Below are 12,413 nucleotides of genomic sequence, written 5' to 3'. Positions count from 1 at the left end.
TCTCCTCCATCCACGCTACTACACTAAACGAGATCCAACATCCTTCGGTAAAGTTTACGCTCGAATATACGCCAAACCAATTTATCCGAAGCACTCATTTCCTCTACCAGTTCTACGACACATCCCCACACATCCACCCAGCAAATCCACATCGCACCATATACCAAACGTCCGGGACGCAAAACACTCGCCAGACATCTAGCGGGTTCCATATGTCGCAGATCTGGGGCTAAAAATAACGCCTTTCCATATCTCGGAACCTGAAATCTTGAAAACGACCCCACATCCAGCTCCCGTGAGACAACGTGGCTTCCAGAATTTTTATCGAAGGATGTTCAGCCCACTTCGGCAATTCAGTAAAGGAGCAGGGTCAAGCCCCGCCATCTTAGGGTCCAATTAACGCGACTTCAAACACGAGTTTTTTTATTACTTTTCGCGTGTTTGAGGTCTAGTATTTGCATCATACGACGGGTCGCTCGGGAGCCGTTGCCAGCGAATCTTGGTGCGCGAGTCTTGGCGGTTTGACCTTGAACCTCTAAAATTGTCCGCGACGACTGTGGCTGGTGGATAGGCGTATCGAAACCTGTTGCAGTTGTGGATCCCTTTTACGGGCTATGTTGCTGTCGCAACGAGTGGTATTACTGTAATATGGGATTCATACAGGATTTTATAATGCATACATGGCTATACTAGATGGTATTTGCCGGTTTCTTGTGGATTTCGAAGGATGTCGTCTATTCTTAGGAGCGGCTCGGAGTATCCCTGTCGAAGGAATGCATTGCTTGCATTCGGCCTCTTTTTGAGTTTGTGGCATAAGCAAGGCGAAGTGCCGAAGTAATTACAACATAGTACATCGCCAAGCTGTTTGCTTCAAAGTTATCATGCGTTAACATCCTTTTGTGGTGCTTACTCCGAGCAACGTATATTAAGTTTCACACTCCATACAAGGCAATAAGCAGTCAGAGAGGCTGTCGCAGTCATGTTTATTTTCAAATCTTGGGTGCATTGGTGGAACTACTTGCTCACAAGGTGGAATACTGAGTCCTTTCTTCTCTCAAGAGCGCTTCGGGCTGTATCGGTTCTGTCGTTTTGCATGCACTTTCAGAGTAATACTACTTCCATCCGAGGTAGCCTGCTGGAGTCGTTGCCGTCGATGAAAGGCTGAGTGTGGACGAAGATGTGGTTATATTTCGAGGCAATGGCGATAAGATCAAGTGTGCCTTTATTGGTGGCTTTTTTCAAGATCACGCCCGTGGATAATTGCCTTCATTTTGTTGGGCACAAGGCTGTGGTGAGGAACGTGATGGAGATCGGCGCTGACAGTAAGCATTTCCGAACTACTCCAAGTCTGAATTGACCTCGCGGCCTCCACAGCCAGGTCCTTCATCCACGATTGCTTATCACTGTTATTCGCAATAGCCCCATTGTTGAGTGCATCAACTGACTGAAATAACAAGGGCAATTGCGCCTACAGGAGCCCCCATCGGTGCATCGGAGAACTTCCCAACACATGACTGACTTCCAATTTTGGTCATAATCAATGTCAATGACATGCTTGCGGAAGAAACTGGCTGGGACAGTGTACACATTGGAGTGGGTGGTAGAATCTGCGCACTCGATATGGTATCCTGGAAGGTCGAGTAGCCGTACTAGCTTGCAGGACGTGCCCTTGTCGACGTCTCCGAGTAGGATGGCCAGATGATGGTGGTCGCTGCCCGTATCGCTTCCTGCCGCGACATGGAGTTTCCGATTAGCATCAAATCCAAACCAGATAGGATGGAAGCAAAGCCCGTCTACACGGCGCAGAAAACCGTAGTCCCCCGCCCCACTCCATGGTTAACGTACCCGTCTTTCCCCTCAAGCAGAAGGACAACTGGCATGGGGAAACCAACAGTTGTATCATGAAAGCTCAAGTTGAGCTTGCCAACCTTGACTTTGTATCGCGCTAGAAAGTCTGCCTGTTCTTTCAGCATTTTCCGGTTGTTGACATTATTTGGCGCTGTCTTGATTGCATTGCTTAACGTCGATCGCCATGCTGACGACCAGACACCAAGCAAGAATCTTCTTTTCCTGTAGTGCCTTGGAATGCCTTGTCGTCATCTCCTTTGTACGGCCAGGCGATCAAATGTGAATCCTTTACATCCTCGATGTCGCGTTTTCCAAATTTCGTGGATAAGATGGTAAGTGGTCCTCTCTTTACCGCGGGTCTTTTGACCGGAGCTTTGATTGAACCATTTTGATGGCCTCGCTAATGGTGCATGAACTTCAAAAATCCACATCAGAGATTGCACCTGCTGTTCCCCGACCGATTCATTGATAATTTCGGATATAGGAGACGTTGGGTAGTCCTCCACCGCGCCTCGCCTGGATCTTAATCCCCAAATTCGTGCCCACAATACCATGTGTTTTCTCCCAGTTCCGTAGCTCTTCATTAGGTCCTTTGCGTGGTGAAATTTCTTTGGATGATGTGGGGTGAGGTGGTGATCGACGAGGGAAGAAAAACTAGATCTCGCGAGTGGGAACTGAATCGTCAAGTCAATCCAGGCAAGTGCTATTACCTATCCTGAACTTGGAGCGGAAGGGAGGTTGGTTGCTGAAGCGAACTGATGTCTTCGGGTAAAATCAAAGAGAAGGAAAATGGGAGACGCAAGTTGAAGAGAGCTGGGATAATACGTGGTGTGAAGTAACTTGACTTTAGAATATGGAATATGACTAGAAGAAAATCTGAAGGAAGTGATAGATATATATCGAATGCAGCGAAGAAGCTTTTAAAAGACGAAGGGGACGAAAATGACGGATTGAACTGAGCTTTAGAGAGAGAGAGAGGGAGAGAGAAAAAGAAAGAAGATCAATCCTGGTGAGGAGCAAAGGTCCTATCCGCCTTGGGCAGGAAAGCTGCCTTAACAACAACTCGATCATCTCAGCAATGCGACTGAGATATTGTCTTTATGGGTCTGTACTCATTTTCAAATCCATTCACTTACGTATACACCACACGATGTCAAAATATTACACATGAGATTATGTAGGGTACTGGACCAGCGCAGTCTCATGAACAGGATTCACATCTTGAACCCAAGAACCTTGTGGAATATTCGCAATTCTTTACAAAATCCAAGAAGATTCTGTTGCCTTATAATAGTAACCTTGGAGGTAACTGAGGAGACCTTTAATAGGATATAGAGATAGTAAAGAGCATCCAGAAGGATATCTGAAAAGACATTCAAAAAGACATCCAAAAGAGTTTTTAATATAATGCCTCTAATATCATCCTAGGCCAACCAGATCAGATCATAACATCTAACACTCGTTGTTCAGTGTGCCGCAATATCTTGCCGCACACGTGAGCAGTTACCTGCTCCTAAGTCTCAACTACGCATCTACAGAACTTCCGGAACCCTTCTTTCATCCTCCTCCCAAGAGAAAACCATCACTTATTTCACACCGAGCGGTTTGTGCATAACTTTTTGATACATGTTGTATTCAACTCTGATGACCTTCAAGAGGTTATCGCGGTGGTACCTTCCCACCATGAACCCATGAACCTCTCAGCGATGGATCCTCAACACGATGGCACCAACAACTCAACCTTCTCAAATGAATCTCAAATGAAACCAAGATTATTGGGCTTGTTACCCCTGCCACACCACTGCCACTGGCTTTACCAATCCTACGAGGTACGAGGGGTTTGAAAGTACATCCATTACCAAAGACAATGTCCACCTGGAATACACCAACCGTGATGTCATCGAGCTCTCGGGCGTCAGTGCGAGGGGTTTCGAATACTTCCAGGTGAATTATCAAGTGTCTTGATAATCCCGCCGACCTTATCACCTCATCTGATGATCCCATCAACACCACCCCTGTACTTTCTCTGGATGTACACTCGAGCCTTTGAATAAAGGCGAGAAATTTGACGCTACCGATGAAGACAAAAAAGAACCACGTTGTGCTGAGACTGAATTTCGAGCATACCAGCACGCATGATACCGCATATGCACCACTTCAAACCAAAGGACTATTAAGAAACAGTTATATTCACGGCAACATCCCTCAATCTTCAAAATAATCAATTACGCTGATTCCCATGAAAGAGCCTTGAAAGTCGCCGAGATACCAATCCGATCACAAAAGACCTCCGAAATCAATTAAGTTCGTATACGACATTGTGGCCGAGCAGCTGGTGGTCAAAATGCCCAAGGATGACCATGAGACTATCATCGAATTCTTCAGAAGAATGATCGAAAACAACTGATTGAGATATGTGTGATTGAGAAAACCATTCCACTCGCTTCCCTCTCGCTTCCCTAGGGGGCTGGAAAATGAGCCATATGTCTGTTGGGCCCCATATTGACATGGAGGGTGACAGTTTTCCTAAAAATTAGAACTTCCGGATCTACTGTGCGTCTAGCCACAGAAGCAAGACGAGATCAAAACCCAGGGAACGCCTGCCAAAGCATGCGTCACTACCAACCTTAAACAAACAAACGATATTGTCATTGAGGCTTGGGAGCCGGGGTGCTCCCACACGGCAAGGAATATTGCTCTTCCTCACCTCTTCGAGTCTGATCACACGCCTACACCTCTCTCTATCTGTGGCAGTGGTCTCAAGGGTGTTTCGGCCTTCTTCGAGGAAGAAGCCCCGCCTAAGAAGGTACCGACACCACACTCTCTATACCCTTTGTCGTGCCTCGGTTTCCATGCCTATGATAACTGACGGATGATCTAGTCTTATTGTATCATGTGTCGCACTGTAGGACACAGTGCAGTCAACTGTGAATCGTTCACTCATATCGGCGTGGCGATCCGCCACGCTACCGCCCTCGATAAAGTAAGATCATGCCTTGATGTCCTTTGAAGGCATTTTATTGATTTGGAGTGTCTCTGCTGCAGCGCACCAAGCGCAAGTCCCGGCGTGGCACCAAGGGGGCCAAGAAGAAGGGTATGTTCTGTTTTTGTTGAATTCAACCACCCTCGAGGCTAGCTGAATCAAATTAGTGCGAGAAACGCACCGAGTTACGTTGTATATAAGTACGAAAACCCCTTCAACATAATTATTTATCATTCAATTTAGGAAGTTTGAGAAGAACCTTGGAAGATACATATGTACATGTTCTTTCGTCAACATCCATGGATCCATGGGGTCTGTGGTTGACTCTCGGCACGGCCCGCGAAGCTCCATCCTTGAAGTCCCCACCTGGGTAGTTGTAACCAAGCCCCAAATTGCACGAGATTCAGCTGAAGCTGGATAGAATGCTAGAGTAGCAGGAAGAGATAGTGGAAATGGGGGGTGGTATGAATATATACTACTGGGGGTTTTGTATGCAGGCAGTGACGAGTGAAGTTTAATTTCGTGTTCGAATTTGGATTCTATGGGAAATTTTAAATATGTACTATGGGATGCACCAACCTTTGGCACGGTTATATGTCTATTAAAGCCGGAATGGGTGTCTTTCCAAGTATTCCTCGAAAGTGGAGAGCTTGCCCCGGGCGGCTGCAGCAGCTTCTGCAACCAACGCCTCCGAGCCAGGGCCGAAATATCCATAATCCTCCATGAAGCTGAATCCCTCCGCGAAAACATCCTGGAAGAAGGGCAAGCCTGCCTTGAATTCCTCGGTGGAGATCTGTTTATAGACGATGGTCTTGCCGGAACTCTTGGACAGGAGGGCGGTGATTTCCTCCACGCTGTACAGTTTCGTAGCGGCATGGAGTCTCTTACCCTGGAACTTCTCAGGCTCCGCGAGGATAGCGCCCACAAACTTCCCAGTGTCACCAACAGCATCGAGTAATGGGAATTGGGCCTGTGGAGAAGTGTGACGGGCTAACACATAGGTACCATCGGGAGCCTGAGTGGGGGCCAAAAAGGGGTGTGCCTGGAAGTTCTCCATGAATGAGCCGAGCGAGACGAACGCACTCTTGATAGGAAGAGTGCGAATGTATTCCTCGGCCGCGGCCTTGGCATCGAAGGGGATGACCGCGCTGTATTTGCCCTTGGAAATATCGCGAATTGCTGGTAAAGTGCTCCAGATAAGATAATCCACACCTTGCTGAACAGCGACATCGGCGATTCGCTTAGCGTTACCGAGCTCGACTTCGAACGCGTCGGGGCTAAGGTCAGGTGTGGTCATAGCGAAGACCGTATGCACGCCGGTCAAGGCTATTGCTAGCGAGGCGGGGTCGCTCACGTCACCATCAACAACCTCGACATTCCCTTTCGCTTTCAATTGCTGCGCCTTCTCGGAGTTGACATCGCGGGTGATGGCCCGGATATTGTACTGTTGGGAGAGCTCTGGGTCGTTCAGCACATGGTTCAGGACAGAGCTGCCTTGTTGACCAGTGGCGCCGAAAATTGCAAGAATCTCGGACATTGTGGGGGTTTGAAGGGATTCCAAAGTTGGATAAGAAGAGGAACTGGCAGAGTGGGTTCGAAATAATTCTAGGACGGGAGTATTTAAGGAATTTCTTGAGTTAACAACGGAAAGGAAAGGATCGAAGGGACAGGGTGCTTTGAAATCGTCGTAATCGCTAAACTACATGCTAGACAGGTGGTGCGCCACGAAGATTAGAAATTCAGTGCAATTCATCTACTCCGTAAGCAAAGATCTCAAACCCTGGCTATCAAGAGCGAGCCGCGGTTGTAAATCCTCGGCGTATTCGGGGCGATGCTATTGGCTCCCGAGGTCCAGTTTATCGACTTGTCACGTCAGCATTCTATGCGATTCCTACCTCGAATGTGGGGGCCATCTAGTTAGTACACCAGTGAGGCTACCTACTTGACCAAGCCATGGATGACTCAAAGCCAGTTGACCAGAGATTCACTAAAGCGCTACCAAAGATTGAGGTATGTATGTTTGATGCCTCGTTCTACTGTTGGGGTTTTCTGACTGGATCACACTCCAGCTGCACGCTCATCTCAGCGGGAGCGTCAGTCGCCAATGCCTGCATGAAATCTGGAAACGCAAAAAAGAGCAGAATCACGATCTCGATGTAGAGGATCCGCTGGTGCTAATGCCTCCGGGCAAGGTCGATTATACACTGGAAACGTAGGTGCCTATGTTTGCACCAAACGATACTGCAAAATTATTGCTCTCCAATCTAACGAAGGGTTAGGTTTTTCTCAACATTTTCCAAGTTGACCTACCAGCTCTGCAACGACCTAGAAAGCTTGGTATATGCCACCAACTCAGTACTCGAGGACTTTCTTGAAGATGGAGTAGTGTACCTCGAGCTACGGACCATACCTAGAGCATCTCCCGGCATCACTCGAGAACAATACATCAACTCAGTTCTGGATACAATCGAGAAATTCCAAAGCAAAACGAAACGTATGTCTGTGTTTTTAATTCTAGCCATCGATCGCGGCAGCATGACAGCAGCAGACGCGGACGAAATTGTTAATCTTGCGATCGAAAACAAGCCGCGCGGGGTTGTGGGGGTAGATCTCTGCGGCAACCCAACTAAAGGCGATGTCAGCATCTACAAAGAACCCTTTTCGAAAGCCAAAGCCAATGGTCTAGGAATCACCCTTCACTTTGCTGAGACTGAAGCCTCGGCTTCTGCGAGCGAGCTGTCCACCCTTCTTTCTTTCCAGCCTGACCGACTGGGCCATGTTATCCATGTGCCTGACGAGATCAAGAAGGATATTGGGCGGCGCAAGCTCGGCCTTGAACTATGCATTTCTTGCAATGTCCATGCTAAGATGATTAATGGGGGGTTCTTGGATCACCATTTCGGTTATTGGCGACACGAGGACTGCCCAATCGCGCTGTGTGTGAGTTATTTCAACTAAGATGAAGTTTTTCTGTTTTTCCCTCTGACCTATAATTTCTATAGACCGATGATGTGGGATTTTTCTGTAGTCCCGTCTCGAACGAGTACTTGTTAGCCGCACAGCATTTCGGTTTGAGTCGTACTGACCTCTTGGACATGTGCATTAAGTCTGCAGATGCAATTTTTGCTAGTGAATACTACAAAGGGAGAATCCAAGGTATGCTCGAAGTATTCGCTACTCGGTTTGACTCCGCATGAGTGGTTGGAGCTGTATCGGCTTCTTGAACTTCGCTTTTTGTTATTACCCGGAGGAGACATCTATGAATACTATGCTTGCTTTGTTCGTATAATCAAATTGAGCGACATCTTGACGTCATAAATAGCCCAAAGAGCTTCCCGTATGTTGACCAGTTGATGCTATACCCGATTAGGTACCCGATCTCAGCCTCAAATACTACATCTTCCATCCCGAACCTCAATCGGTTGCCCGCCTCTGTTTTTTTCCCCTGGGATCATCCCATTTCCTGGATTTTTCCTAGGATATACCTCATCTGTGAGTCAATATTGGAAAAATCCATATCATATGGATGGATCGATGGAATTTGCCGTTGCTATTTAAACCCCCCTCCGACCCACAGCATCTCAACTCCACATCTCAAACTCTCAACCTCAAATTATCTCCTCAATTTCTCATTTGAAAATTCAGTTTATCTCACCTTTGCAACTCTAAAGGTGTAACCTCCTCTCACATCACTTAATTTTCAAACATCACCATGGCAAACGGAGCTCTCCCACAGACTCTCAAGTCTATCACTGCCACGAAAATCAGTGAACTCTCCAAGCAACGCGCCCTATTTGATCAGCGCAAAACCGAAATCCTTGCAGTTGCCAACGCAGCCCCAGATCTGCGCACCCATGCTCAGGCTTTGCTGGATGGAATATCACGCCTGAAAGGATACCCCAAGGATTCGCTCGACAAAGATGACCTGGATCTAGATGCCGATTCCTCGGACGAGGAATCTGAAGACACACTCACTTCACGAGGAGTCGGTCGCTTGCAGCCAGCAGATCATACAAACATTCGTCGCTTTCTTCTACAAAGTCGTCACGACCCTTCCATCTCCCAGCCAGCTCTACAGGATCGTATCACTCAACTTGAAAAGGAGTTGCGGTATCTTGAGATAAAGCATGAGCACGGTGCTTTCTATAGCAAATTGGTTACAGAGTGGTTGTCGGAGTTAGATGGAAGCATTAATCCCACTGTGGATGAACCCAAATCCACTGACTCCGACTCGGACTTCGAAAATGTCGGGCGGGCAGAAATGCATGAGCAACGGGCGACTTGGGAGTCCTTGGTGTTTACTGCTGCGACCAATGTCAACGAAGACGCAATCCGATCCTACCTCAATGATCTCTTCACCCAGACCAAGCTTTCTCAACAGGCACTCAAGGATCTCCGAGCAAGTATTCAATCGTTTGGAACAGAACTATCCTCAAAGGGTGAGTGGCTCGATGTGGACGAACTCAAGTGGGTCTCTAGCGCACTGCTCAAGACCGATCTCCTCAGCGATGAAAAGACAGCCATTCTGAAAGAGTTCATGCGGAACAAAGAGGTTGCCCAGGAGGTGGCAGATGTGCTCAATATGCGCATTGCCTCACTTGAGAGCTGGACCTGGACCGGGGACGCAGATGGTATCCCCGTCGAAATGCGCCGTCAGCTCAATGGTAAATACCGGGTTTTCATGGATGAAGACCTTCTCGATGCCCTTCTTCTACAGTACATCGGGACAAAGTGGGCTGTGAAGCTGCGGAAGGTATTTGAAAAGTTCCTACGTTCCAACGCCTGGAAGACCCTGCAGGAGGATATCCCTGAAGATCACAAGGAAATGCGCAAGTACTTCCTTGGCCGAGACGCCAACTCGGACTCCGGCAAGCTCAACGAGATTCGAAGGAAGACATACAGCGACGAATATTTCATGAGTCAACTGCCCACTTCAACCGCTGAAGGTGCACGGGAATACGATTACTCTGGGTCCAAACAAAAAAACGCCCTGGATACCAAGCACTCCCTTCTACATCTTCTGATCACAGAATCTATCATCCATAAGCATCAGCGCGGGGACTTTACTGCAGTCCGGTCGGACTTTGAGTGGTTCGGCCCTTCAATGCCCCATGCCACAATGCTCACCGTGCTGAAGTTCTTTGGGGTCTCTGACCTGTGGATCAAGTTTTTCGTAGTGTTCCTGGAGGCTCCGCTCAAGTTTTCCCACGATGGAGCTGAGGGATCTATTCACATCCGCAAACGTGGCCTTCCAATGAGCCATACACTGGGTGATTGCTTCGGAGAAGCCGTTTTATTCTGTATGGACTATGCAGTGAATCAAGCTACCGACGGCGCCTTTCTGTACCGCCTCCATGATGACTTCTGGTTCTGGGGAGCAGAGAATACTTGCGTCAAGGCATGGCAGGCAATGGAGCAGTTTAGTCAGGTAATGGGTCTGAAATTCAACACGGAGAAGACCGGAACTGTGAAGATGGGCCTGGGTGTCACTCCAACAGAGTCGGTTCTTCCCATCGGTGATATCCGCTGGGGCTTCCTGGTTCTAGATGCGCAGCAAGAGAGATTTATTATCGACCAGGCCCAGGTCGACCAACACATCGAAGAGCTTTCACGACAGCTTTCTTCCTGCAAAAGTCTGTTTGCTTGGGTACAGGCATGGAACAGCTACTTCGGCCGCTTCTTTACCAACAATTTTGCAAAACCAGCCATTTGCTTCGGTCGGGACCATATCGACATGGCCATTTCCACCCTGAGCCGCATCGAGAGCACACTCTTCAACAAAACCTCAGGTGACAAAACCCCATCGGATCAAATCAACGGTGTCACTGCCTATCTACGCACTGTGATCGCAGATCGGTTCGATATCCGTGATCTGCCCGATGGATTCTTCTATTATCCCATTGAACTCGGCGGTATGGGGCTTCTCAATCCCTTCATTAGACTGCTCGCCATGCGTGAAAACATAAAACAGACTCCCCGGAAGTTACTGCACAAGGCCTCGCTGACGGATGAGAAAGAATACGAGGCGGCCAAAGAAAAGTTCAAGAAAGACGGCGCTGATGTTAGCAGCCAATTTTGGAGCAAATGGGGCGGCAAATCGAAGCCATTCATGTCCCTAGAAGAGTACACTAGGTATCCGGAAACATTCAGTCCCTCTCTTGTGGACGTGTACAGCCAACTTACCGATGTGCCGAGCGAGAGGAGCGTCGCTCTGACTTGGGGCTTTGAAAGGGAGCAATATTCCCTTGATAAAACCTCTGCAGGCTCTATCTCTGCTTTCTGGGGCGGAATGTCGCCCTACTGGCAATGGGTGGCGGAGTTGTATTACGAAGAGATGGTTCGTACCTACGGTACCCTGGCTGCTGTGAATCGCGAGTTTATGCCCCTGGGTGTTGTGAAGACCCTGCAGGAGGGTAGATTCAGATGGCAGGGCTGATCGAGGGATCGTGGATTTGAATTGCCTGATGGTTGATGGCTTCATGGCTTATGACTTTTGGATGAAGAAAAGCGAATGCATTTAAAAACGATATTGACAGGACAAATAAAACGAATTTACTTACTATTCTAAATATGACATATGTAACCCTAGAATAGCTCGAATAAGGCCTTCATCCAAATCTCCTTCAATATCCAGGTTAACCAAGGATCAACCGTATATTGTACCACACATTTTCCGAACGTTAAATTTCCCTTCTTCTCGTCCATCGAAAAGCAGTTCTGGAATCAAAGGAAGATGATGCTAATATCCTGATTACTAGGCATGACTTTGGGGGGCGGATCAACGCCTTGCATTTTCAGCCAGCAGTGGTTGTTCATATAATCAAGAGCGTGGCACTGAGTTTCCTGAACACAGCTGTCGAAGCATGCTTGATAAGAAGACACGTCAAACTCTCTCAGAGTGGTGGTAGCGACATCTAACCAAAATAGTTAATATGAAAGCATGCCATTGCCTGGGGATTTCAAGACATACGAAGGCCGCAGAACTGCTTATATGTCCTGCCATTGCACTGAAAGATCTTCTCATGGGCAGAGGGACCTAAGGAGTACTGTTAAAATCCCTGATCTGTGGAATACCCAAGAACGCCTTTCAAAATTGTCTTACATTGTGGATTACACTCAAGAGGAGTTTCAGGTTCTGGTTCTGGCTCTGGCTCTTCGAAGCAACAACAGCCACGACCGAGCCCGCTTCTAGATCCTGAGCCCTGGCCAAAGCGAGCACCTGCGACCCCAGACCCCTGTCCTATCAATCCCTGAGCCTGTGTCGAGGGGATTTCGGCTAGGAGACCACCGCACACAAGAAGTAGATTGAAAAGTTTGATCATCGTGGGCATGGGGAAGAATACAGGCAATGGAAGAGAGGGAATTACTTTGATTTCCCTCTCTTATATGAAAGCCTGAGCCCAGATGATTGGAAGAAATGCGGGGGAGATCAGCTACAAGGTAATACGGACATGGCCATGCCCGTGAGCTATCGAAACTATTGACTCGATGCATATGCCGTGTGACCAGACGTGCAGGATGCATGTATGACAGCCTTGAATAAGTATATCCTATCGCCTAGAGAGTACCAATATTGCTGTTG

At 47.9% G+C, this 12,413-nt stretch overlaps 6 protein-coding genes across 6 annotated transcripts; 3 read left to right on the top strand and 3 right to left on the bottom strand.

The window, feature by feature from the left end:
• Window positions 1-1,222: 1,222 nt before the first annotated feature.
• On the bottom strand, window positions 1,223-1,973 carry N7471_003103 (uncharacterized protein; the record flags this gene model as incomplete). Its single annotated transcript, XM_057275823.1, is given in 3 exon segments — window positions 1,223-1,440; window positions 1,473-1,828; window positions 1,846-1,973. 3 exon segments carry the CDS (start codon window positions 1,971-1,973, stop codon window positions 1,223-1,225), a joined length of 702 nt encoding a protein of 233 aa, XP_057140461.1.
• A 2,768-nt stretch (window positions 1,974-4,741) lies between these two features.
• N7471_003102 (uncharacterized protein) lies at window positions 4,742-5,205 on the top strand (the record flags this gene model as incomplete). Its single annotated transcript, XM_057275822.1, has 3 exons — window positions 4,742-4,831; window positions 4,894-4,942; window positions 5,075-5,205. The coding sequence occupies 3 exons, from the start codon at window positions 4,742-4,744 to the stop codon at window positions 5,203-5,205; spliced, it is 270 nt and encodes an 89-aa protein (XP_057140460.1).
• A 227-nt stretch (window positions 5,206-5,432) lies between these two features.
• N7471_003101 (NmrA/HSCARG family protein) lies at window positions 5,433-6,368 on the bottom strand (the record flags this gene model as incomplete). The annotated part of the gene is made up of 1 exon (XM_057275821.1): window positions 5,433-6,368. The coding sequence occupies one exon, from the start codon at window positions 6,366-6,368 to the stop codon at window positions 5,433-5,435; it is 936 nt and encodes a 311-aa protein (XP_057140459.1).
• A 416-nt stretch (window positions 6,369-6,784) lies between these two features.
• N7471_003100 (putative adenosine deaminase) lies at window positions 6,785-8,028 on the top strand (the record flags this gene model as incomplete). Its single annotated transcript, XM_057275820.1, has 4 exons — window positions 6,785-6,841; window positions 6,901-7,043; window positions 7,111-7,771; window positions 7,834-8,028. The coding sequence occupies 4 exons, from the start codon at window positions 6,785-6,787 to the stop codon at window positions 8,026-8,028; spliced, it is 1,056 nt and encodes a 351-aa protein (XP_057140458.1).
• A 515-nt stretch (window positions 8,029-8,543) lies between these two features.
• On the top strand, window positions 8,544-11,267 carry N7471_003099 (uncharacterized protein; the record flags this gene model as incomplete). Its single annotated transcript, XM_057275819.1, has 1 exon — window positions 8,544-11,267. The coding sequence occupies one exon, from the start codon at window positions 8,544-8,546 to the stop codon at window positions 11,265-11,267; it is 2,724 nt and encodes a 907-aa protein (XP_057140457.1).
• A 55-nt stretch (window positions 11,268-11,322) lies between these two features.
• N7471_003098 (uncharacterized protein) lies at window positions 11,323-12,209 on the bottom strand. The gene is made up of 3 exons (XM_057275818.1): window positions 11,934-12,209; window positions 11,802-11,867; window positions 11,323-11,745 (listed from the first exon to the last, which is right to left on the bottom strand). Exons 1-3 carry the CDS (start codon window positions 12,160-12,162, stop codon window positions 11,555-11,557), a joined length of 486 nt encoding a protein of 161 aa, XP_057140456.1. The 5' UTR covers window positions 12,163-12,209; the 3' UTR covers window positions 11,323-11,554.
• Between the last annotated feature and the right edge of the window lie 204 nt (window positions 12,210-12,413).

The sequence above is a fragment of the Penicillium samsonianum genome (assembly GCF_028829775.1).
Source record: "Penicillium samsonianum strain IBT 33392 chromosome Unknown utg000002l_segment0_segment0, whole genome shotgun sequence".
Classification (NCBI taxonomy): Eukaryota; Fungi; Ascomycota; class Eurotiomycetes; order Eurotiales; family Aspergillaceae; genus Penicillium; species Penicillium samsonianum.
This window is presented reverse-complemented; position numbering and strand designations above follow the sequence as displayed.